A 25,653-nucleotide genomic window follows, 5' to 3' on the forward strand; every position below is an offset into this window, starting at 1 on the left:
GTGAAAGTGACCAGTCCGGCGGCTCGTCACGAGACCTCGCGGTCCCTCGCCCACACATCGGAGCCAACGGCATTCGCGATCCTGAACCCGCGCAGCGCCGCGAACTCTCGCAGTATAGGGGCTTCGAGTAAACAGGGCGACAACATCAGTCCATCTCTCTCTCTTTCTTACTCGCGGTATACAGTTGCGTAGACCGGAGAGCGAGATAGTCGCGGCGGCGTTCGGGGGATCGACTATAGGTAGATAGGTAGATATATACCTACGTCCATACAGTGGTCCGAGCCTGAGTACAAAAGACACCAAGCACCGTTTCTGCCGCCGCCGGTTTCTGTGTATATACGTGCTTGCGTGGGCCGCGCGAGGCAGCAGGGTGTGTGCCGTCATCAGCAGCAGCAGCAGCTGCTGCGAGGATTATAACACTCGCGCGTCGAGTATAGTATAGTATAGCGCATATATAGCGTCGGGGCGTCGCGCGCGCTCTCGTGAGCAGAGAACGACTGCGCGAGCGCGAGGAGCGTGGGGGGGGGGGGGGGAGGAGGACTGAGGCATCTCTTCGCAAACTCGCGGAAGAGAAGAAGAAGTCATCGCCGTCGGCACACAGCGGACACACTCGCCGACTGCGTGCATATCGATTTGATACTTTCTCACGGTCGATCGCGCGAGAAGGACAGCTCGTGCGCCAGAGCCAGCTTATGTGCCGAGCACATTATTATTATTATTATCGTCATCGTCGTATAGTGCGGAGTGTGTTTAGTATATAGCTGTGTACGGCAGCTCGCTCAGTGCGGGAGGGATCGGGCGAGAGAGCCGCGAAGGAAAATTGCGTGCGTGCGCCAAGTGAGAGAGAGAGAGAGAGAGGAGGCGCGAGCTGCAGGAGCTGTACCTATAGTAGTAGCCCCTACTCGCGAGGAAGAGAGAAGAGAAGAGAGTTCAGTCTCGCGCTCTCGCGATTGTGTGTCCGTGTGTGTGTGTGTGTGTGCGGTCGTACAGCTACATTGCTCGCGACTCTTCGCCACAGCAGCAGCAGCAGCAGCAGCACACGGCTTGGTCTTGGTCTCTCTCAGCGCGCTGCTATACCTACACTCTACTACACTGTGGCCGAGGCGCGCGCTCTCGCTGCTACTGGCTGCGTGTGCTGCTATACGCGAAGTGGAAAAGGTGCTGTAATGGCTGCCGTATCATGAAATGAAGGTACCCATCCACCAGTTTTACAGCACGCGCACGATGGAGGAGAACTCCGGCTCGATCTCGTCGTCCTCGTCCGTCGGCTCGGCGCAGAACCATAACGGCGGCGGCCAGCCCTTCGGCGGCGTCAACGTCTCCGCCGCGAACAATAAGCATCAGTCTGGCGGCGGCGAGAACGACGGCAGCGGCGCCGGACCCCAAGGCCAGGGTGGCCCTGCCAGCAAGGAGCAGAACCCCCAGTACACGATGCCCGGGGTGCTGCACTTTCTCCAGCACGAGTGGGCCAGATTCGAGCTCGAGCGTTCGCAGTGGGAGCTCGACAGGGCCGAGTTTCAGGTTTGTCCCTCTCTCTCTCTCTCTCACTCGCTCACTCGCTCACTCACTCGCGCTTGTGCTTCTTTAGTTCTTTCTCTCTGTCCGATGTCTGCTCACCCGCGGGTAAACACGACACGCCTCTCTTTCTCTGCTGTCAGCATTGCTGCTTTTGCAGGACAGCAACTTTAGCTTCCATGTGACTCTGTGAATTACACCACTCCTGTAAATCCTTTTCCTTTTACACTGATGCTTGTTTATTTACTGACACCTGATCACTCTCTCTGTCTCTCTTTCTCTCTACTCGGAGACAGTACGCAATGGCTTATCCAGCAATATGATGATTTATGTAACTAAAGCTAATTTCTAGACTGTTGGTATATTTAGTTTTGCGGGCAGATCCAATTAATTTGCCCAGACTAGTAGCTCTAGAGGCAGCACAATGTATGCTTAATCTGTCAAAACACAGTGTCGACTGTAAAAAAGTGTAATCATGGCTAGGTGTTGAATCAATACTGTGGATTCCTTTTACAAACGTACACTTTATTATAAGATGATTGTGATTGTTGTTGCTCTAAAACAAGTGATGCTTGAGCGCAAAATATAATCAGATATCAGTGAATTGTTATCAGTTAAGAGAGAAATTTGATAATTTTTTATCAACTTTTAGCTTATTACAATGCTAAAGTTCACTTCCATTTCTGAAGTAAAATTAGCACAAATAATTGGAGCATTGCTCAAATGCGGTGGAAATCTTATTTTCTTCAATTAGCAAAGCATCAAATGCAACTATGCAGCTATCAAAAGACCAAATGTCAATATTATCTGATCAGGTCGCACCGTTTATGATAACAAAGATTTCCATTCAAGCATCGATCTATCATACCAATGTAAGGCAATTTAAAAAGCGCACGTTACTTGAACGCAATTATATCTTAATGAAAGAGCCATCCACAAGAATCAACATGTGTTATTGACATTTTGTACTTGTAGCGAGAAGACCTTAATTACTTCTAGTAAAGCTCAAGTACTTTCACAAATGACACCATGCTTTTTCTCTATCATGATCTCTATGTCGATGATGTGCTGTGTTTTCTGAAAGCCAGGTTAGTTGAATAAGTCTTCTGATGTTTTTGTCACTCTTTGCTGACATAATTACAAGTGGGCAGCCCGTGTGCATTGTTATGATTATACAAGCAGTTCATTTCTCGAATAGCGTGTATTTTTGAATAGAGGCAGAACCTTTTAATTAAAACTCGTTAACCGAATTTACATTCAAAATTAAAGTCCCAAATTAAATGCAAAGCTTGTTTTAAGCTATGTGTGCGTAGAAAATTAATTCATGCAAACATTTTCGTAAAAAAATATTGGCGAAAATTAGCCATTTTTATAACGTTAAAATGTTTAATTTATTGATTTTCAACGCAAGAAAGGAGGAGGAAAGCTGAATACTGCTATACTGATTATTCGCACAAAAATTGTCTGTCTTTTGTAAAAAAAAAATAATTTTCGATTTTCGTTCTTTTTCCACCGCCAAAAACATGCAAAGAAGCTTGTGAGTATAAATTAGCACGATAAGCATCAATCAGCTCAAAAATGCAAACATCGAAACTCGATCCCGCAATTTTCGAGCTCCTCATCACGTAGAGTGATAATTCGCGGATATTCGCGAAGAACGAGTAAACAAAAATAGATCCCCCCGTCACTGGCATAACTAAATGCAAAAATAACGAAGTTATAAGTTAAGTAGCTTACGGAGTAACAATCGCCTCTTTTATCGAACCCCGTCGTCGCGAGCTTCGTCGTCAAAGAACTAAAAATTTGTTCAATGAATAAGAAGACCGTGTACGCGCATGTGTGACTCCGGCTACTATAATGAGCGTATTTATACGCTAATGCATTATATTTCAGTAAAAAATAAGACACCTATTAATAACCCGAAAAAGTACGTCTTTTTTATAATAGTCGCGTCGTTGTCGATATAAAAAAAAAGCCGACACACGTATTATCAGCGTCAATCCAGCCAACGCAAGTTCACCTCTCGACTTTTTTTACGAAAGCGTCTTTGTAACAGCGCTTAGCTTTAGTGTCGCTTTGAAACGAAAATCGATAAGTTTTTATTTAAAAAGCGTACAGCGAGAGATTCCATCGAGGATAAAAGAAGTAAGTAGTCCAAGAATCAATTATCCCGCGCGCGCACGACAACAAGTTCGCATCGAGGGCCGCGTTCAATCTCGCTTAACTCTATAGGCACCCACGGAGCCGTATACCTATCCTACATAACACACACACACACACACACACACACACACACAGAGAGAAGCCTTACGCGATCACGACTGAATCATTCGATTCCGTCCACGTCGCGATCGCGGCAGTAGCTCTTCCGTTTGGCCCAGGCGGTTCATCGACTTTTCGCAGCTGCGTCTCCATATGAACTTTCAGCGGTCCGCTATCCGTTCTATTTTTTCCTCTTCATATAGTCGTATACGATTATGCTGATGATGATGATGATGTGCGTAACACTTTGCATATGGCACTTTTGTTGCAGGCGAGAATAGCCTTTCTTCAGGGCGAGAGGAAGGGACAGGAGAACCTCAAGACCGATCTTGTGCGACGCATCAAAATGTTGGAGTATGCACTCAAGCAAGAGAGGTAAGCATCAGGTGTCGAGGAATTATTTTTCCTTATTTGTTTGTCTTTTCACGAGCGATGGAGATGATTTGCCATACGGGGGAAAGTTGATTTAAGCGCGAGTGTCTGATCGGTACATAGATTTGATGAAGAGCCGTGCATTGATCAGACTTTTTTTTAAATTGTCGTTATTTGCAGTAATAATAATAACGATTTTCTTATTTAATCTGCTTTACGTCTAGCTGTTACGCTTGGCGCGCGCGATTACGGACAATTATACATATATACGAGAGCCTGGAGTAATTATTTTCGATACACTGTTTAGTTTCTAGCTAGTTGGAAAAAAAAAAAAATACAATTTCATACACGGTACACAGAATAACGCGCGAACCTCGAGAGGGAGAGAAATAAAAATTCGACGATGCTCCAGCAGATTCTAGGTACACACGACTCAGCGGCTGAAGGTACGATTGTCGTCTTCTGTTTTCAGGGCAAAATACCACAAATTAAAGTACGGTACGGACTTAGTTATACAAGGGGATGGTAAGCCGGCTTACGATGAAGGTAGTACCTGCACTGGAACCGAGGGCGGTGGCGGAGATGGCGAGGCGCCGTTCACGTCTGTCAGTAACATTAGTTGGAGACAAGGTCGTCAGCTCTTAAGACAGTAAGACTCAGACATAAGACACGCTGATATGCATATCGTCTTATCTATTATGTTCCAGCCGTTTCCTCGCTATCGGTTCATCGTACATGCTGTTCTGAAAAATTGCGAGTTTGTTGAAAGAAGCAACGTAATAACTAAAGCAACTCGGGCTGATTATGTTGTTGCAGCAAAGTTCGATCCTTTTTTCTTCTTATTCGCGCGAGAAAAAGGAGTTCGGAGCTATTTTCCACCTCTACGTCTACACAATAAGTTAGTTTCGACAAACTCGTAAACTTCCAGGGCGTTTCTTTTCACAGACGCACGTTCGATGTTTCTTCTTTATAACAAGCGCGCTTTCCGCTATATAATGAGAAATTCAAATCCTCGTTATAGAGTTGCCTTTAACTCCACTTTTACGTGAAGCTTGTCGGGTGCAAACTTTACGAGCTTATATACTAAGCAATTTCTTTTCTCTTGTTTCATCGTCATTCATGTAATAGAGTATCTTTTCCGATCATCTTTGTACTAGAGGAGAACGATGTCAGCCACAGAGACTAATCATTATTTTCTTTCCGTTTTTTCCGCAGGTATTTACAGGAAATCGGCTACACCGACACAATAATCGACGTGCGATCAAACAGGGTACGGTCCCTCCTCGGTTTAAACAATAACACAGACTCAGAAGATACAAATACTCCAGCCCTCAACGGGAACGAATCGCGCGTCGAATCAAATAAGCGCGCTAATGAATATAAGAATACAAAATTTAAGAACACATCACCCAGGAAGGAAGCGTACAAGGTAAGCATTTTCGAGCGAATATTAATAGTACGAGAATAGCACTCGACTACGTACCGAGATAAAAAATAAAGTTAAAGTTCGTGACGTAACTTTGAATCTATATATCAGCTTATACGACCCGGCGATTAGTCACGTCTATTTCTACTTAGAAAATGCGAGAGTATTATTTTTTCAAGTTCAATGTCGCGATGTCCCGCTTTATCTCCCTCAATTCGGACGAGAGGCGACGAGCTATACGTAGATTCGCTCTTGTATAAAATATGTGATGACAATTGTCGCATGGATGAAGAGTCAAAATTTTATTTCGCAGCAACAACCGTCATCAATTGCCGAGGCTATGATTCTGGACACGGAAGCGGCCGTCATGGCGAATTTCGAATTCCTTGCCCATACGGATATTGACATGGAAGAAGAAGAAAATGACGGCGAAGAGGAAATTTATGACTCAAAGACAGACGCAAAACAGAATAAAGTAAGATAGCTGCTCCGCCGTTTACTTAGCCTTTGCGAAATTTTTAGTTTGCTCTCTCGTATACTGATAAGATTGTTTGATTAGCAGGCGTCTATATTGTTAAGCGAAGATGTTGATGCGGAAGCGGAAGAGGTTTTAAATGAGTTAAATCTATTAACGGAATCAGAAGAATCTATTATTCACGTGGACATGGATACGAATGATTGGAGTAAGTAGTTTCATCTGCAAACGGTCAACTGTAGAAACTGTCGACGTTCTTGCAGTGTCTCTAAAATATATTTCGCTTTTATCCAGACGCAGTGCGTAGAGGAATGCAACCAGATCCAAGACGTCCTTGCGAAGAAGGTGGATCGTCATTGGGCTTGGGGGAACTAGCACAATTGACCGTAAACAATGACGCTGAAGCGGCGTATGATGTAAGTTCAGAAAAATGCTTCTCTTTTATCGCTTAACTTTTGCACATTTTTGCGTGTTGCTTAAAGAGGATGACTTAATTTAAGAAATTTTGAATACTAAAATACACAACTTCTATTCGATATTAACGAACCTTTGAATCGAGACTGACTGCTAGCTTTTTAAAAATGAATCCATTTATCATGATTAACATTTTTAACAGATGGCAGCAAATAACGAAGAGCCATTTAGAAAATCTTGGAATGCTAAGTACACACTGCGTTCACATTTTGATGGTGTCAGAGCTCTTGTCTTTCATCCGACCGATCCTGTTCTTATAACTGCGAGCGATGATCATACACTCAAATTGTGGAATCTTCATAAGACTGTTCCTGCAAAAAAGTACGTGATGGCAAACCTGATTTTGTATTGTTAACGAAGCTAATATTTTTCTAACATAAACTTTTCATTAATTGGTATCACATTTTTGTTTCAGATCAGCATCGTTGGATGTAGAACCTCTGTACACATTTAGGTCGCATACAGGACCAGTTTTGTGTTTAGCAATGGATAGCAATGGCAGTCACTGTTTTAGCGGTGGACTAGACGGAAAAATACACTGTTGGGCGCTTCCGTCGGCCAACATAGATCCTTACGATTCGTATGATCCTAGTCTGCTTAATCAAACGCTCACCGGTCACACAGATGCAGTTTGGGGTTTAAGCATGTGTCATCCTCGTTCACAATTGCTGTCCGTTAGTGCAGATGGAACTGTCAAGCTCTGGAGCCCCGCGAGTAAAACGCGGCTTCTTAACACTTACACATCCGAGCAAGGTACTGATTCAAGATCCTTATGCTTTTTATCATCTGTTACCTTGATACCCAAATAAGTTACTGAATAATTCTTTATCTTCCGACTTGCAGACAGAAATCCCACATCAGTAGATTTTATACGAGACGAACCGCATAAGCTGGTTGTCGCTTACGAAGAGGCATGTGTAATTTTTGACGCTGAGACCGGCTCAATTGTATCTAGATTGGAAGGCGATGAAACGCAAGGCGTTAATCGGCTTGTAGCTCATCCTATACTGCCGTTGGTTGTAGCAGCCAATGAGGACCGTCATATTCGTTTTTATGATCACCGTTCGGCTACCCTCGCACATGCAATGGTGGCGCATTTGGACGCTGTTACTAGTCTTGCTGTAGATCCTAATGGTCTTTATCTACTTTCTGGAAGTAAGTCCAATTCCGTTAACTTTCGTGGTCATGTAACATCGAGTGTCGATATGAATCTAACGGATCCATTCGTTCTCTTTCAGGTCATGATTGCAGTATAAGGTTGTGGAATATGGACAACAAGACTTGTGTCCAGGAAATAACAGCACATCGTAAAAAGTTTGATGAAAGTATTTTAGACGTAGCATTTCATCCTTCGCGGCCATTTATCGCAAGTGCAGGCGCCGATGCTCTCGCCAAAGTATTCGTGTGAATACCAAAATCAGATCGAAATTTTCTGGTCTGAGTCATTTAATGGTTTTTGTACTCATATTTTTTGTAGATTTACGTGTACGCATTACACTTCCAAATCCGTTTTAAATTAAGATATTATTATTAATAGAAGTAACTCTTTAGAAAATACCTTATTGAATGTTCAGACACGCAGTATAAGGTACGATTATTGTATAATTTTCAAAATTAAAACTATTTCAAGTTAAGTCTTTTTTGTTAATAAAAATCATCACTTGTTGGTAGACATTTAGTGTGAACGTGAATTTGCACATTATACATATGATCTGCCATTCCTTGTATAACAGCCGAATCAACGACTTCGTGATTTAGTCTTTTGTTGTCGATTGAGTTAATTATTTAGTCAAGTTATATCACATGCATAAAAGTCTTAGTTGTGCCTTGAATTATTTTATAAATAACAGTACAAACTTTGAATATGCAAATTTGCAATTAGACACTTACATTATTTTTTTTTTATATTTGTATTCGAAATTCGTGTTATTCACTGGCTGATCGTAATTCGTGTTTTTACACGACTGATTAAATACCATAACAAATAACAACTGAATTATTAAAATTTAAATGAAAACGAAGATTTAGTCATTTCTTTCAGGTGTTTATTAGAAAGTTTTTTTTCTGTCCAGAAATCATATACATATATATGTAGATATATATATGTATATAATTATATATAATATATATAATAGTTACTCCATATTAAAATTAAAACACATATTTTATAGAAGTATTGATTTTCATGATAATTAATATTTTCTACAGTCTTTAGCAAATACAAAAATGTAATTAATTTACAGAAATCGGTTTAATATAATGTACAATTTAAAAAATTGACCATACTTGATGCAAAAAATTATATTCGATAACTGCCTCTGAAAATTGTGAGATAGTAAAGTAAAAGTCGAATAAGACAATAAATGGAAGGCGTCAAATTAATATAAAAAAATGTAGGTTATATAATTTAAATTATCGCGGCCATCAAGTTGTAGGGATATATCACGAAAAGGCAAATTAGACGTTATGTGTACGCAGGTAGTTACAAAATCTAATTTTTTGTCATTAATCATAGTTTGCGAAGATCAAGGACGAATACACTGCCGTCAGAAGCTGAAGCTCCAACTTTGTCTCCCCTACTGTTCCAGCACACCTCGAAAATTCCCCCGGTTCCTTTGTAGCTATGCACTAGTTGACCACTCTGTGGAAATCAAATAAAGACTTTGAATATACAGAACAAAAATATATCGTTTACACTTGAATGTCATTCAACATAACAAGCTTCTAATTTTGCAAGTGATAAAAAAATAGATTTACCTGTGTGGACCATATGTGAACATATTTATCAAAACTTCCACTAGCCAAGAATTTTCCATCAGGACTAAAAGCAACGCTGTATACTGGCTCGGTATGCTGAGTTAGTGTGTATATGCAGGCACCTCGGTCGATGTCCCAAAGTCTTACATCAGAATCAAAGGATGCACTTACAAGGGTCAAGTTCATATTTGGATTTAAAGTACCAGGTCCAGTTGGAGACCATTTGATTGTATAAATTTCTTTACTGTGTGCTTGAAGATCATGCAAGCAAGTGTCCTGTTTCATTGACCAAATTTTTAAAGTCATATCATCCGAACAACTGGCTAGTAGATTTCCTTGAGGATCCCATTTGATAGCGTTGACCTCGTTCTGTAAAGACAGTTTAGTTATTATGGTTGTTTTAAATACGATTTTTTTCTCGTTAATAGAGATTGTCGAAATTTTCGCATTTATGTACGAGGTATTGCCCACTCACCGTGTGTCCTTGGAAGCTCTTGATTGGTTTGTCGACGTGAAGTTTACAAACATGAATACATTGATCCGTGGAGCAACTGGCAAAAGATGTGTTCGTTTGCCAATCGACATCCAAGGCTGGTGCTAAATGAAAACTGAATTGCTGAGTACATTGCCCGCTTGCCGCATCCCAAATAATCGTGGTTTTATCAACTCCGGCACTGAGGATGTAATTGCCCCGTTTATTCCACTTTAACGCGAAAATCGGTCCCTTGTGCTGTCCTAACGTTGATGCCAATCTACCATCAGTCGTCCAAATTCGAGCATAACCATCATAACTACCGGTTGCTAACAAACTTCCATCACACTAAAAGTAGTTAATGTAAATATTAGAAATTTAATAACTTTCGAGACATGAATAATAAAAACATTGTACACACATTCCAGTCAAGCGAAGTGACATCCTTGTTACTGGGTACTTCTGTCCCACCCCTTTGTATGCAATGTCTCAAGACTAGTTGATTGGGAGATTGTGAATTATCTGACATATCCCATATACGTGCTGTGCTGTCTCCAGATCCAGATGCTAACAGGTCGGTGGCCGGATTCCAGGCACAAATGAATACTTCTGATTCGTGACCTTGCAGTTTGGTAGCTTTGTTTGCTGGTATTTTTACAGAATTTGCATTTCCACCACCTTGTCCCTGCTGTTGATCATCAACTTCCATTTCTGATCTGTCACCCTTGTCATTGTTACCCACACTCTCATTTGAGGTAACAACTGGTAAATAAAAAGTCAATATGAAAGTGGTTTCATAAAAGGATTAAGCATTTGAATTCAAAGTAAGAAATTTGTTAGTTCCAAATCAACAGATATTCTATAAATAATTTTCAAAATTTTTTCACATCAAAAAATGAACTTAATAAAATCAACAAATTAAAATCCAGAAAAAATGTTGAAAATGTTAGATACCTTGATGATTAAAACATGATTTTACTCTACCTGGCTTTTGAGGAGGATCATAAAATAGAAGATTTATGAACCAGGGTGTACCAGGAATAATATATCGACATAGTCAAGTACAATCACGATATTACCTTCTTCGCCATTTGTGTCTTGAATCTCTGTTTTGAGTTGCTGCTTCTGCTGATTCTGCTGGTTTTGTCTCGATGCAACCACATCAGGCATAACTGCATCAATCAACGAAAGAGACTCAACCATCCTTTGTTCCGTTCCATCTTCTCCAATTGAGATCTCAGCCTCGGTATACTGTAGGCCTTTCTGGAGAATGCACAAGAGTGCTGCTGGAGGCACCAAAGCACCATTGATGTTGCTCTGGGATATGTGTGACTCGATTCCAAAAGTATATGCCGAGTGTTGAAAACCTGCAAAGAAAGAGTTACAAGTTAGAATAAAATATGCAGTATCCATTGAAATGTCTGAAAAGCCCGCGAGCGACGCTATACACGTTCAATGAGATAACGTTACACACCTAAGAGCGATTGTAAGCACAGTCAATTAACACTGAAATTTCAACGAAAAAATTCGAGTACTTCGCTCCAAAAGCGAGGAAGCGAAAGTCGCTTTTCTAGTAGATTAAAACCCTCCGATTGTTCTAACAAAAACAAAATCCTGGCTAACCGTCAACAATGACTCCGAAATTCAGTCAAAACATCAGAGAGTGACCCGATCGATTGGAGGTTATGATACTTACCCGACTCTTGAAGGTAGCGGTAAACGAGGAAATTTACTTCGTCGCTGGAGAAACTCATTTTACCAAGTTGATCCAACTCCACTCCTCAGTTAAAGCATTATTGCACCAGCCACGGAGGCGATTTTCACTCGATCTCGCTTCTAGTATACGCTAATATACTCTCCACTGTCGCACATCAGCACTGAGCTATACACAGAGCTGGCTTGGAATACTTACTCGCACGCAAGAAGCCACCGCGGCGCGCGCTGCGTGCACAACAAAGATATGTAAGGGAGATGGCGCGGGGGAGAGGAAAGGAAAAGAAGCATCTCTACTCTCTATTCAGGAACAGGACTACTTGTATCAACGAATATAGACTTGGTATAGAAGGACGGTCAGTATTGGCGCCGGGGTCCCATTTTGAAATACACGTATAGCTGTCCCCCAAGACTGCATAGGAAAGAACTATAACGCACTATACCTGTCCCTTCGATTTAACCCGTGACCGTTCTTCTATACCAAGTCTATATTCGTTGCTTCTATAACTTACAATGGTACAGGATCGGGATATTCAGGAGAGAGTCCAGAGCTTGAGGAACGCGACGAATATGCGATGATTTTTTTTTGCAGTTTTACACGAATGAGTCTAAACGCGGCTGGCGTTTTGAAATCTATGCTTGTAGATATACCGTTAACGCTGTCGATACTTAAGGGACTTTCGAAAAATTTTTGTTTATACTTATATCTGCGTGTATGCGTATCTGTTAGTTACTCGTCATAATTGTTTCATTCTGTAGAATGTGAATATATTGTTTGAAAATTTACTTGGTTTCAATTTTTTTTTGGAAAAAGCATTATATAAGTCAGTCAGATAAGAACAGATTGTTTTTTTATTTTTTGGACGATTATTTCTATACTGTGAATCGTTGTATGTCAGCCCTAATCAATGATTATTCAAAATAATAATTACAGGACAGTAATTTTTTGAATGAATATATCAAGAAAATAGTTTTTACATTTTTTATTATTCAATTCTTATTAAATACTTTACAGTACAAGGGTCTCTTGTAACTTCAGTTGTTTTTTGCTCTTAGCCTTAACCTGTGCAGCGATGCGGTCAAGGTCCCTTCGGCCCTGGCTTGTGAGCTTCCTGCCACCAACTGGGGTCTTTTCAATAAGCTTAAGCTGTTCCAGGCTCTGGAGAGCTTTACGTGCAACTCCACCAGCAGATCTGCAGAAATGGCTGGGGTGGGTGCCATTGCGCTTGCGTCCACCAAAGATTTTGGTCACAGCTCCAACACCAATGGGGCTGCGAATGTAAATGTGTCGCACAAGGGCAGCACACCTGGTGTAGTACCAGTCTGGGTCATAGGGTGCCAGCTCCTTGAACCTGGCAGACTTGACAATGTCGATCCATTCAGGGACACGCATCTTACCAGTCCTAAAAATAATTATAACATTGATCAGTGCATTCGGTTTATATCATTAGCAATTTTCCTCTTTTCAAAAACATGAATTGACAGTTCGTAAAAAGTTGAAAGAAATAGTGCACATCGGTTGATTTAATCAGTTTTCCAAATTTTTCAAGTGACTACTAAAACAAAGCAAAATATCATATAGCGTTTACATTCACCGTCTCCGGTGCTACGAACACGGGGGTTAGTCGGAGCAACGAGAGAGGTTAGGTATTCAGATAGGGTGTGCGATTACTCACTTTTTTAAGAAAGCAGCAAATGCTTTGACGAACTTATGCTGGTCAACATCCTTTAGCGTGACAGACGGCATCTGGAAAATGCAAAAAACCAATTAACAAACACGATAAAGTAGCGAGAAAGCCGATGGAAGCCACGTGAGCGGGCGAATCGCAAACATAAGCCGACGAAATGAATTTTCAGGTGATCAGTGTCTTTAAAAGACGATAAATAATAGTTGGAAGTGTCGGTCGCAAAAATTAACGTCTAATTACGCTTGAATTCGGGTAAATTATTACTTTTAATGTTGCAAAAGCTGTCAACAACACGTCTCTCAACGAGCTTGGAGACCGGAAAAGGCTGACCGATTATCGAGAGAGCAGAGCGTAGCCTTTGCACAGGAAGCGCTGTATAGTTCGATATCTCGAGCGCCATCTTGTGAAATTTGAAATTTTTACCGCGTTTATATTTTTTAACATTTAATATTGTTGACCTTATTGTTGCAATAACACTATAATTAATTCAAGCGTTTTAATAAACGTTTCAGCAGATGCAACTAACAAATAGTTATTTATGCTGCGATTTATTAAAAAACTCTATAAGCTGTGCGCTTAGGCAGGGCTAAAAGGCATGTTTTTACACGGTCTCCTTATTAATTTATTAAATATTAAATATATCTCTAAAATGTTAATTTTTCAAGTTAATCGCTTAGAAGCGTCACTCATCGCAGCCCAGTCCTGTTCATAAGGGCAGTTTTCATATGGCGACGAAATTGGCAAACTCGCGATTCCAAAACGTACAAAACACGAAGTTGTATATATAGTGTGTGCAGTATAATGCATGTAGCATATATACAATATACAGTGAATACGCAGCTCGAGCAAAAAAGGAAAAACACGGAAGTCCGCAGAGTGAGAGAGAGAGAGAGAGAGAGAGAGAGAGAGAGAGAGATTCGCTCGGCGCGCATCGTTCAGTCAGTACGTGCAAGGAAATCCCGTGTGTTGTTTCCGCAGTAGCGTTTCGTCGCGTCTCGCGTGTGTGTGATCAGCTCAGCGGAAAACGTCGCGGCCGCCCACGCCATAACCTCGCGCGGCGGCGCAAGAAGTGTCTGTAAACACAGTGCGCGCGAGCGATCTCGCTGCTACGCACCTCAACAAGTAGGTGTATTAGGCATCGGAATAAGCAAAGAGGGGGAGTAATCGAAAACGTTATACTGGCTCAGTTACATTCGCCGTGTTGTACGTTACACAGTGTATATACGAGTGTTTGCGTGCGCGTGTGTGTGCGTGTGTGCAGAGCAGCTGAAAATACTCGCTGCAGCATCCTGCATCGCACAAAAGAAGGACTTGTCGCGCGAGGGGGGAGGAAAACAAAGGGCGAGAGAGAAGAGAAGGAAAACAAAAGAAGAAGTATATAGCGCAGCGCGAAAACATGCGTGCGGCGACGACGTCAACCTTGGCACTCCGAAAAGCATCAGCAGCGGATAGCAGCGGTGCCGTCGAGTGAACATTCGTCAGTCGAGTGTATATATATATATATATATATATAAGCAGTTCCAAGAAAAATATCAGCAGCAGCGAGAATATATTACACAAAGCAGAGAAAGCTGCGCCGCGCTCTGCAGCGATACAGGCATAACACAAGAGGCGCGTGTGCGTGATTTGGCGCGAGAGAGCGCGCAGGTGTGCCAGTAGTCTACTGTTGCTCGCCACTCGCTCTGCAGCAAAATAACAATATAGGTACGTGCGCGCGCGCGCGGGAGAGCTGCAGAGGATCGTCGCAGAGCGGAATAACGATATATCGCCAATACCCGCAAGTGTCCCTGTGTGGGGATATCAGTGTGGTAGCTGTGTATAAGCGTACGAGCGTCGCTGTCTGCGCATCTCTCGTGCGGGTGTGTGTGCACATGCGCTTCTCCGGGCTACATCGTCGATATAGCCGCCCCCCCCCCCCCGAGAAGAGGAGCGCCGCCCGCGAGAGTCGACCCGGAGCTGCAGCCAAGACGAGGACGAGGAAGAGGAGATAGCCAGCGCGATAGCATATCCGCGTACGCAGAGCGGTATGGGAAAATGATCATCAGCCGAGAGGCGACGATTATCACTGCAGCAGCGATTCGCGGCGCCCAACAGTTGCACAGACGGACGACGGCCTCCCATCGGTATGTACAGCTCACATCCTATATACATATATCTATATCTATATGTAGGTGTACACATATATTGTGCACGCAGCGCTACGGACTGTCCGTGCACGAGTGTGTGTATGTATATACGCGCGCGCGGTGTTACATTGTGATGTGCACCTCTCCCTCTCTCTCTCTCTCTCTCTCTCTCACTCACTCACTATATCTCGCTCTTCCTCGTCGTCGCGGCGCGTATTTGTATGACAGCTCTTCCGTCGTCCTTTATACGTACATATACCGCCTGTACATACGTGTGGTTAGCGAGCGATGGTAGCGAGGGAGGCGTACGTGTACGCACGTTGCTTTCGTAAATATATCGGAGCCATACACAGCACAGTACAGTACGAGTACGCTATACACCGAGAGAAGAGCGCGGGGAAGAGCGAGACGGCGAGTGCGCGCGAGTGAGGGAGACGGAGAGTCTCTCTCGTCGTAAGGAGCCTCTACCCGATATGTATATCGATTGGCGTGCGCGCTTTTTCCACTGCCTTACGTATACACACACTAGTGCGGCTGCTCGACAGTCGCTCGCTGCTTATACTACTGCTCGGTCTCTTATTTCTGCTGCCCTCGCCGCTGCCGCTGCCACCGCTCGCCGCGGCGTAAGCGAGGTGTCTGTGTATTGTAGGTGCGGAAATTAGTGGAGCGACGCCAAAAAACTTGCCGAGTGTGACGCAGTTCTGCTGCTGCCGCCGCTGCTGCCCACCGCCCGTCGTCGGAGCATCCTCCTCGAGAGCAACCTCGCTGTAATCTTTCTCTGCGCGAGGATATCGTCTAGGGGAAGAGATACTTTGAAGCAGGAAGGGAGCGGCCAGACGAATTCCGCGGACAGCATCAGGGCTGCTCCTACTTTGTTTTCAAAGAGAGATTCGTCTCGAGACAGAGTTGACAAAATGCCAGGCCTTATCGCTGTCAGTGATTTTATCGATGAGACCAGGGGGGACTACAATTCACCCACCACGTCCACTTTTGTCTCCAGGATGCCTCAGTGCAGACAGACCATTGCAGCTCTGGAGGAGGTGAGTTGGTTCTCTTCTCTCTGTGTGTTAGTGAGTGATGAGGAAGTTTTTCGGAGTGTGCAAATGGTGATACGTATATTTTGGTCAATTGATCAAACATGCAACTGTATGCGCCTTTAGTATAGTGATAGTTCTTGTCGGTGATATAACAAAAACAAGCTCGGTAGCTAATCAATTTATTTTAAGTACTCAGCATCAGTGACGAATAATTGGTAGATTTACCCAAAGCAATATATGCCTTTTGCATTAATTGGCTCTGAATAAACTGATTTTTCTCTAGGCTCTGCAATAACAGCAAACTTTATTTTATTTGTCAATGCTCATGTCCATTAACTGCTTGCATTTGCTACTCTGAATCAAGGCTGATGATTATAAAGTTGAAAATGATTCATGCATTTCCAAAACAAGTAGCAAACTATGTTTATTATTTTTTCTCATGCGCACATAATTTGCACATAATTACCACTGCGGAATACATGAACAATCCATTGACTTATTGACACCATATTTTTCAACTGACTGGGGATTTAAAAAAAATTTGCCTTATATTTTTGATGTTTTTTACACTAGTTGATATTAAGCTGATTTAAATGTTCAATTGGAACCTAATCACCTTATTCAAGTAGGAATTGATAAACAGAAAATTTATAGGTGTTAAGCAGCGTGAAATATGAAGTTTGCAATAATTGCAGAACTATAGTTTTTAACCTTGGTGTAGCCCAAGTTATGTTGAAAATTTTGGAATTTTGTAAAGAAATAGCAGATTCCAATTGTGTAATTTGCTTTTCTAAATTCACCACTTGCAATTTCTATATTTGATTCAATTAGCTGAAGTTGAATAAGTAGGCATGAGTGAAAGCTATCTCTACACTCAAATGAAATTCTGATTCACATCTTTTTATAGACTCTAGATTTTGATCGCGAAGGACTTACTAAGCTTAAAAAAGCAATCAAGGCAATCTATAACTCAGGAAATGGTTAGTAATACTTTTGGTAATTCCTTTATTTATTCAGTATGCATTCTTGAAAACATTAAACATTTATTTTTTCTAGCCCATGTTGATAATGAAATGTACTTGGGAAGAGCTTTAGAGAGATTAGGTGATGCTGCACTTAAGGAACAGGAACCAGATATTGGTGCAGCTTTTCTTAAATTTGCTGTTGTTACCAAAGAATTAAGTGCATTGATGAAAACATTGGTATGATATTTTTTCTTCTTGAACAAATTTATTTATTTAGAGAACATTCTCTAAAAGCATGATTAATTAGCACTCATTCTTTTTCAGATGCAAAATATTAGTAACATTGTAATGTTTCCATTGGACTCAGTGTTAAAAGGTGACTTAAAAGGTGTTAAGGGTGATTTGAAGAGACCTTTTGATAAAGCTTGGAAAGATTATGAAGCTAAGTATGCAAAAATTGAAAAAGAAAAGAAACAGCATGCAAAAGAGGCTGGCCTCATTCGTACAGAAATCACTGCAGCAGAAGTAGCTGATGAAATGGAAAAAGAAAGGCGACTTTTTCAGTTACAAATGTGTGAAGTAAGATCATCTGTGAAAACCATTAAATTTGATTTATTCGTCACATATGTATATTAATCCTAACTGAATTTTATTTTTCAGTATTTAATGAAAGTTAATGAAATTAAGACTAAGAAAGGAATAGAATTGCTTCAACATTTGGTTGAATATTACCACGCACAAACAAAGTAAATGCAATAAAGCTGATAAAATATAAAAATCTTACAGTCATCACATCATCTAATATTATACATTTATTTATCTTTTAGCTATTTTCAAGATGGACTGAAAACTATTGAACACTTTGGTTCATACGTTGTGGACCTAAGCATGAAACTCCAAAAAATCAGACAGGCCCAAGATGAAGAAAGAAGGCGCCTAATGGAACTAAGAAATCTACTCAGAAGTTCTGGATGTGATAAAGAGGTAATTATTTTCGTCATCTCGAATTGACTTTCAAGAAATTTCGTGCAAAAAGTAACGATTTCTTTTTTTTTGTACCGCGATAGTTAAATACAAACACAAGCAGCGGATACTCCCTACATCAGCTGCAAGGCGATAAGCAGCATGGCGTAACTCGTACCGGCCATCTCTTGAAAAAGAGTGAGGGAAAAATGAGGCGTGTTTGGCAAAAGCGGCGATGTTCCGTGCAAGCTGAAGGATATCTGGATATCTGTCACGCTGACGAGAACAAACCTCCCACGAGGGTGAATTTACTAACGTGCCAAATTAAACTGGTACCTGATGATAAAAGGAGCTTTGACCTTATAAGTTGTAAGTACGATTCCGTACTCGTCGAATTCATTTGCAAATATAGCCATTCTTATATTTTATTAAAAGTCTTTATTAACGTTTTCAGATAATAGGACTTATCACTTTCAAGCGGAGGACGAAGCGGATCAACGGGCGTGGATGTCCGTCCTAGTCAACTGCAAAGAGCGTGCTTTATTAAGAGCTTTTGATGCTAGTGGCAAACCGGAGGCGAATCATGGTAATCCTAGTTTAGTTGAGCTTCAACAAGCTGTAATACGGTGTGTCATGAGGTTACCTGGTAACGATAAGTGCTGTGACTGTTCTTCACAAAATGGTATGCGTGTCAATTTTTCTTTTTAGAAGTCTAATATTTTGACAAAACAGCAAGACTAATTCATTTTCATTATTTTCAGATGCAACTTGGCTGTCAACAAATTTCGGAATAATTGTGTGTATAGAATGTAGCGGTATACATAGGGATTTAGGTGTCCATATATCTAGAATACAATCTTTAACACTCGATAATATAGGTACATCTCAATTATTGTTAGCAAGATACATGACAAATCAAGCTTTCAATGAAGTTATGGAAGCAATGTTACGTCACAATTTTAAACCTTCTCCTACATCTACAATGTAAGTCATCAAATCCCTTTAAAAATGTATGTATTCCTTGCTTACATAAAAGTTTTCTAATTTTTAATATTCCTGTCACAGGGAGGAAAGGTACGAATTTATTAGAGCCAAATATGTAGAGAAAAAATATATCACAAGAACATGCGTTAACGAACAAGATCTACTATCGGATCTTGAGCATGCTGTAAATAATCGAGATTTACATCACCTGTTACAAGTTTATGCAGAAAACGTAGATTTATCGGCTAGTTTACCCACATCGGTAAGTTTGGGAAATTATTCTCTTGTGATGTCGTCACGTGAATTTACAACTTTTATTGCATTCGATTAAAGGATTTATGCGAGACCGCCCTTCACTTGGCGATCTTAAGAGAAATGGGAAACAGTTTACACATCGTAGACTTCCTGATTCAAAATATGCCGACAGGCACTATAGATAAAACCACGACGGAAGGAGATACAGCTCTGCATCTTTCCGCTAAGCATGATAAGGCGGAAGCTATGAAGTTATTACTAAAGTCCGGTGCAGATCCATCGCTTCGAAATAAACAAGGAAAGACTCCACTAGATATTGCTCAAGAAGTAGGGCATCATACATGCCAAGAATTGGTAAGTTTATTTTAATGCTTTTTTCATTTTTTTTAAATGTAAATATCGATGAACGAGAAATATTCTTTTTTTTGTTACATAGTTGAACCACGCTATGCAGCGACAGAAGACTCTTTTCGATAATGTAAATATTGACTGGAACCTCTCACACGACGAAGCATCAACAGATTTTTCCGACGATGAAACTATCATTGAAGAAAGAGTAAGTACTGCGTAAAACTATTCATTATTAAAAATTTACTGACTCATAACTAATTGATTGTTAACGCTGCAAAGTTTGCTAATTTGACTAAAAAAGTTAGTTAGTATTCTTTTATACATATTTTCAATTGTTGTTAGTAATTAAATCTAAACGCCTATTAAAATTATCAAAACATTTACACAGAATGGCTGTTCAACGCCGGAAAAGAAATTACGTAGTAGGCCCCCATCGTATGCTGGTGGAACGGAGTCGGGTGTAACAGACTCACCCGTGACATTGCGTAGTCGGAGCAGTACTTGTGACAGTTTACAAAGTGGCTTGTCACCTGGCTTCTGTACAAGCAAAGAACAGATGCCGCCGCCTCCACCGCCACAAATTAAAAAACCGGTCATAGGTAGGTTCGCTTTTTTCGATGTTTCAATAGTTATATTTTAGCTTTTGTTAAATTTTAGAATTGAAATAACCTATGAAAAATCCTGAAAATCGCGTTAGAAGATTACACTTTATGAAAACGCAAGATATGAGTTACTATTTCAATTCGGAGTTTCATAGGTTCAGCGTCTGCTTTAAGTTTGTTTTGATTATGGCTTATGCGCAACTATTTATTATTTAATGCATCACGAGGCTTTAAAAAATATAGTTAATTTTTAAAGTGGCCACTATCCTATAAAATTTAGTTTTTAATATTTTTTGAACGCATTTACTGGTAGTCCCATGATTCTTTTATTACCTCATTAAAAATCTATTCGTTGTTTTCAAAATAATATATATAAATGTCAGTCATACATGTGATGCACATACAAGAATGTTTGTGTTTTTACTACAACAGGGGATGCTGAGATGAATAATCAGCCCAGACCCGAGAGTGGCCACTGCTAACTCATCACACGCGCGCTCTAGTTTTAAGCATTATGATTTAGGCACTCTTAACCCATAATTATAATTTTTAAGCTTTTTCTTGTTGTTGGCAATAATAATGTTGACGATTGCGACGTCGGTCGTAAAGCAATGACACGCTTATTTGTAGTCCCGACGCCGGTGGTTCCGGACGTCTCCTCGATGAACTTTCATGGCTCACTGAAGAAGCGGGTGGCCCCGCCGCCACCTGCGGGCCTCGACAGCAGCACCACCAGTGGCGGGGCCGTCGGTGGCTTATCGGGCAGCATCCTCTCGCCTCATTACGGCACCTTGCCCACGGCCTCGCACAGCAGGACGACAAGTGAGCCCATTTTGACTAGTCACACTACTATTCAAACTCTACCATACGCTTTGCGAACCCTGAACACTACCACTCAGAATCACAAAAGATCGCCCAGCGGTGATTCATCAACGGGACATGGCCCTGATGAATTGCGTAAGTTAAGATTTGCGAAATTACAGATTATTTATCTTTTTTTTTTGTTTTGTTTGTTTTCCTGTGTTTTGTGATCTGGCTTTTCTCTGTACTCTCTCTCTCTCTCTCTCGGTTTTTACGTCTTGTTTTGACTCTCAGTTTTATCAACTGTGTATATGGTATTGGTCTCTAAAGTATTTCACTTCATGAACAGACTACTGTATACTACACGGTTGATCTAGTTAGTTTTGGTATATTTATTTTTCCAACGTCTGTTGTTGGTAGTTGTTTAGCAAAATTTTTAAAAAGTTTATTACGCATCGCGATATGTTTGTGTTGCGCAAAACAAATGTCGATTTGTGACATTTCCTTTTGGAAGAAACGATATTTATACGTCGCAGTACTGCAAGTATCGATTCTCCGTTTTCATAATAGCTCTAAAAGTGGATTCACATATTTACACGCGATATTTCATGCCTATATGTGAAAAAAATTGATTTATAGCCAACTCAAAAGTTATCGATTGCGTAAACACGCCCAAACATTATTGCGTCGTATGAGAAGGTTAATTTTTATTTGAGTATCGAACAGAATTTTCTTTACGTTAATAGTACATTCGAACGATTCACCAAAACGAAATTGCATTTTTAAACAAAAGGATCTCTTGTGATTCACCATCAATGTAATACAGAGTATCTATAAGCATATCGAAATACGTGTACATCGACCACCGCAATCAGCGAAACCTTGGAAATTCGCGTGTCGTAACTGAAGCTACACACCGGCGAAAACAAGCGTGTCTTCTCGTTTGTTCTTTTTTTCATCCGCGACAAAAACCAAATGAAATCGATTGTATAGCATGTAACGCGCATAACAAGCTCGCCACAACTCATTGGCACGTGCTCGCGTGCGTGTTTCTCTTTTCTCATCGTAGGTATCGACAAGATTGGCATAAACACGTCGACGTTGCAGAGGCCGCGGAACCCGCCCCCACCGGCACCGCCCACCGTCAGCAGCACGACGTCGTCGCGAGTGTCCGACGACCCGGCCAACGAGTCCCTTGTCGCTGAAACTGGCGGTCTAGGCAATCCCTTGCCACCGCCCAGAAAGGTACGACTGTCCACGAGATTATACGCGACTCTGCTGCTTACGTTGTCGACGAGGGGGATGTCTTGATTATAGCCCGACTCAAGAGCTTTATTCTTCTTTGATTGATGGTTTTTTTGGGGATCGTCATTGCTTAGTTTCTCTCACGATGGAGCTTGTTTAAATGAAATATGATTGAATAATTAATGGGAAAAGTTTCATTAATAATATAAATATTCGAGTCGTAGGTATGAGCTTGCGGTGATAAAGACATCGCTCTAATAATAATTAATAGTCGACCTGATATTGTCTTAATGATACCTGTACTATATATATTGTATAATGCTATCACTAGTTTTTAAAAATCAGCAGTTTAAGAAAAAACTGTGCACGACATTGCAAGTTGGGTAAAAAGCTCGCGTATCGCATGTGCATACCGAGAACTATTTTCAAACGGTAACTCGAAGATTAAGATTTGGAGCAGGTAATTCTCTTTGTGAACGATGTTGATTAAGAGTTTTTTTTTTAAACTAAATTTTTCGTATAATGCTTTGCTTTTGATGTTTAAACAGACATTTTGTTTACTACTGTACAGTCCACGCAAAAATGTGAGAGAAAAAACACATTTTCACCAAGTGATACGTGTCAATTTACCTAGTCTAGTCTAGATGGTCACATCGAATAAATGTGTGCTCGTTTACTTCAAAAATCCATATATATATATTCACGTTATCAGCAGGAGTCGTGACAACTCCGTATAAATTTGTAAAACGTGTCGTGTATAAAATATGCATTTTTAGCTCGCAGATAAAAATTGATTTTCGCAAAGCTGCGGGCAAAAACATTACACCCACGACTCGTATGCCAAGGCTTTATGCTGAACGAATGCGACACGTTATACAATAGCTTCGCGGAATAAAGCGCTTTTTTCCAATTGCGGATGCATCCAAGTCGAGATATAATGGATGAGCGGCTGAGCTTAATACGTTTTTGCTTGTTTTCAAACTAACACGCGAGAAAACTAGAACAGAATTTTCGATATTCCATTAATGTCACAGCGAACAGATAATTCGGTTGTTGAATTTTAAAGAGTGAGCGTTCGATACTTGTTCGGAAGACTCTGGCCGGAATTTTGTAAATTACTTCATTATTCGACTATATAATCGCGTTAAACAAGGAACTATCGTTATTCAATCGTTCGTCACTAACAGCTAGGAGTAAATGTGTTTCCGTTTACGTGAAAATTCATTAATGATAACTCGTTCATCTAACAAAAGAAAAGAGAAAAAGAAGCAAATATACGGGCAAAAGCTTTTGCACCGAAATAACGAACGTCTGACCATTGTTCACAGCCACCGGCATCGGCGACGGGCTATAGCGGTCTGCGTCGCTGTCGTGCTCTCTATGACTGCGAGGCCGACAACGAGGACGAGCTCTCGTTCCACGAGGGCGACGTCATCGTCGTTACGAACGAGCACACGGACGACGACAACTGGATGGAGGGCTTCCTCGAGCGGGCGCCCGAGCGGAGAGGCATGATTCCTATTAGTTTCGTACACATGCTGCAAGACTAAGGCAAACTCGGACTTTCGAAGGATCAGGATTGCGATAAGAAGATGCAGGAGGATAAATAGGTTTCTCGATGACACGCTCACTGACACCTATGTACACACGCACACTCTCTCACAAACACACATACGATTACACTGGTCATGACCACATTCACACGTACGACACACACTCGGCTATTGTCTATAATGCTGCCAGTATTACTAGTTTTGTCGATTAGCATTGAAGAGACTCGTTTGTTAAGTGAAACGTATTAGAGAAAATGCAGAGAGACAGAGCGAGAGGAAGGAGAATGGAAGATTTAATATTGACCCTATTGAGAGAAAAATTATTATGTCGTGTCCGTTTTGAGAGTTGAGGGCAAACGTTTGTAGTTTTTGCCGACGACTGTAACTGCAAACCACTGCTTAATTCATGTGTCGTTAGTTACACACGGTGTGAGTAGTAGTTATCTGCGATTGCGATACTTGCTTAGAGACTGGAAGAGAGAATACGGGAGTATAAAAGAGAGAGAGAGAGAGAGAAAGATGATACAAATAAGTCACTATACACGTGTTGCGATTGGTGAATTTTCAGAGAACGATACAGAGTATTATGTCCCTGAAAGGAAAAATCTGTTGTTTACGAGAAAAATATAAGCTATTTTCTTTTCCATAGCAGTGCCATTGAATATTTGAAAAATCGATTTATTTTTTTTTCTTCGATCAAGGTGTCGTACTTGCTGACAATGAAGTAGCCTTAGTATATCGATGCTAGTGATTTTTATAATTAATTTATTATATAAATATATATATTATAAATATGTATATGTTTTTGTTATGTTCATACATCACGTGTAACAAATATTGTAATTTTTCCCAGATATATTTATTATCGAAAAATACTATTTAAATTAGATCGCCAGTTGTATACAATTTATTCTTTTAATGTAAATGTGAAGGTGTACTATTAATTATGTTTATCCGATAATGATTTATTTGTACTTTAAAAAAACAATACAATACGTCTTTGAATGAAAAGACTACACTTTAAAAAATAAATGTAATTTTAAAAGATTTAGCGCACTACTTTAGGCATGTCATATGCTGATAATGTTTTTTAAGAATGCTTAGGTAATCTACTTACGATTTCACAATGCATGAATCAGCAATCTAAAATTTTTTACGAATTTTTTTACCAGTATTAAAATAAAAATTTTAGATATTTTTCTCTTTACTGTAATAAAATTATGTTCTTATTTATTTATTAAGAGATGTTAAGTATATTTCAGTAATAAATACCAAAAATTGCATACTTAAAATCGACTTGTTCTTTCACTTACCTCTTACGTGCGACTTGGATCAAGACCTGCGTCCTTTATAAGTATCACTAAAATAGTGGTTAAGTGAAAGCGAAAAAAAGAACACCGACAATTTTTTCACATCGCTCGTTTTTATTCATTTATATAGCGAAAATCAGCCCACATAATGTACTTAATAGTTTCTTGTCAAGGAATTTAGACATTCTGCGTGTGTATTAACGTAGTAATTTCCATTCCAGGTGTAATGCGGTGTGTATGTCTGTGTGTGTGTTTATCATGCGATTCACAAGTGTATTATCTTTGTCAATTTTCATTGATTGATATT

At 40.5% G+C, this 25,653-nt stretch overlaps 4 protein-coding genes across 18 annotated transcripts; 2 read left to right on the plus strand and 2 right to left on the minus strand.

Moving 5' to 3' along the window:
* Nucleotides 1–117: 117 nt before the first annotated feature.
* LOC100117305 (striatin-3) lies at nt 118–8,916 on the plus strand. 3 transcript variants are annotated; one of them, XM_001601535.6, is made up of 11 exons: nt 118–1,521; nt 4,049–4,152; nt 4,622–4,798; nt 5,365–5,578; nt 5,889–6,050; nt 6,138–6,258; nt 6,345–6,466; nt 6,667–6,845; nt 6,940–7,277; nt 7,368–7,679; nt 7,763–8,194. In XM_001601535.6, exons 1-11 carry the CDS (start codon nt 1,186–1,188, stop codon nt 7,930–7,932), a joined length of 2,235 nt encoding a protein of 744 aa, XP_001601585.2. In that variant the 5' UTR covers nt 118–1,185; the 3' UTR covers nt 7,933–8,194. The 3 variants fall into 3 exon arrangements, with proteins under 3 accessions (XP_001601585.2, XP_008209435.1, XP_032453063.1); XM_008211213.4 differs by having other exon boundaries at nt 528–1,521; nt 6,135–6,258; nt 7,763–8,916; XM_032597172.1 differs by lacking the exon at nt 118–1,521 and adding an exon at nt 3,849–3,944 and having other exon boundaries at nt 6,135–6,258; nt 7,763–8,901.
* LOC100113703 (F-box-like/WD repeat-containing protein TBL1XR1) lies at nt 8,548–11,808 on the minus strand. The gene is made up of 6 exons (XM_003427038.5): nt 11,450–11,808; nt 10,833–11,120; nt 10,175–10,515; nt 9,757–10,101; nt 9,282–9,650; nt 8,548–9,165 (listed from the first exon to the last, which is right to left on the minus strand). The coding sequence occupies exons 1-6, from the start codon at nt 11,505–11,507 to the stop codon at nt 9,034–9,036; spliced, it is 1,533 nt and encodes a 510-aa protein (XP_003427086.1). The 5' UTR covers nt 11,508–11,808; the 3' UTR covers nt 8,548–9,033.
* A 626-nt stretch (nt 11,809–12,434) lies between these two features.
* LOC100113728 (40S ribosomal protein S19) lies at nt 12,435–13,556 on the minus strand. The gene is made up of 3 exons (XM_001602766.5): nt 13,419–13,556; nt 13,143–13,213; nt 12,435–12,869 (listed from the first exon to the last, which is right to left on the minus strand). Exons 2-3 carry the CDS (start codon nt 13,211–13,213, stop codon nt 12,476–12,478), a joined length of 465 nt encoding a protein of 154 aa, XP_001602816.1. The 5' UTR covers nt 13,419–13,556; the 3' UTR covers nt 12,435–12,475.
* A 396-nt stretch (nt 13,557–13,952) lies between these two features.
* LOC100117342 (arfGAP with SH3 domain, ANK repeat and PH domain-containing protein) lies at nt 13,953–25,328 on the plus strand. 13 transcript variants are annotated; one of them, XR_004226672.2, is made up of 19 exons: nt 13,953–15,277; nt 15,930–16,320; nt 17,225–17,297; nt 17,374–17,519; nt 17,607–17,861; nt 17,943–18,028; nt 18,110–18,266; nt 18,350–18,614; nt 18,700–18,927; nt 19,007–19,229; nt 19,311–19,491; nt 19,563–19,838; nt 19,921–20,040; nt 20,115–20,135; nt 20,224–20,434; nt 21,047–21,394; nt 22,308–22,483; nt 22,832–22,943; nt 23,812–25,328. XR_004226672.2 is itself a non-coding variant. In XM_031923267.2 (19 exons), exons 2-18 carry the CDS (start codon nt 16,195–16,197, stop codon nt 22,917–22,919), a joined length of 2,997 nt encoding a protein of 998 aa, XP_031779127.1. In that variant the 5' UTR covers nt 13,953–15,277; nt 15,930–16,194; the 3' UTR covers nt 22,920–22,943; nt 23,812–25,328. The 13 variants fall into 13 exon arrangements, 10 of the variants coding, with proteins under 10 accessions (XP_031779127.1, XP_016837990.1, XP_016837989.1 ...); XM_031923267.2 differs by having other exon boundaries at nt 22,815–22,943; XR_004344621.1 differs by lacking the exon at nt 20,115–20,135 and having other exon boundaries at nt 21,068–21,394.
* The last annotated feature ends 325 nt before the right edge of the window (nt 25,329–25,653 follow it).

Source organism: Nasonia vitripennis, chromosome 2, assembly GCF_009193385.2.
Source record: "Nasonia vitripennis strain AsymCx chromosome 2, Nvit_psr_1.1, whole genome shotgun sequence".
Classification (NCBI taxonomy): Eukaryota; Metazoa; Arthropoda; class Insecta; order Hymenoptera; family Pteromalidae; genus Nasonia; species Nasonia vitripennis.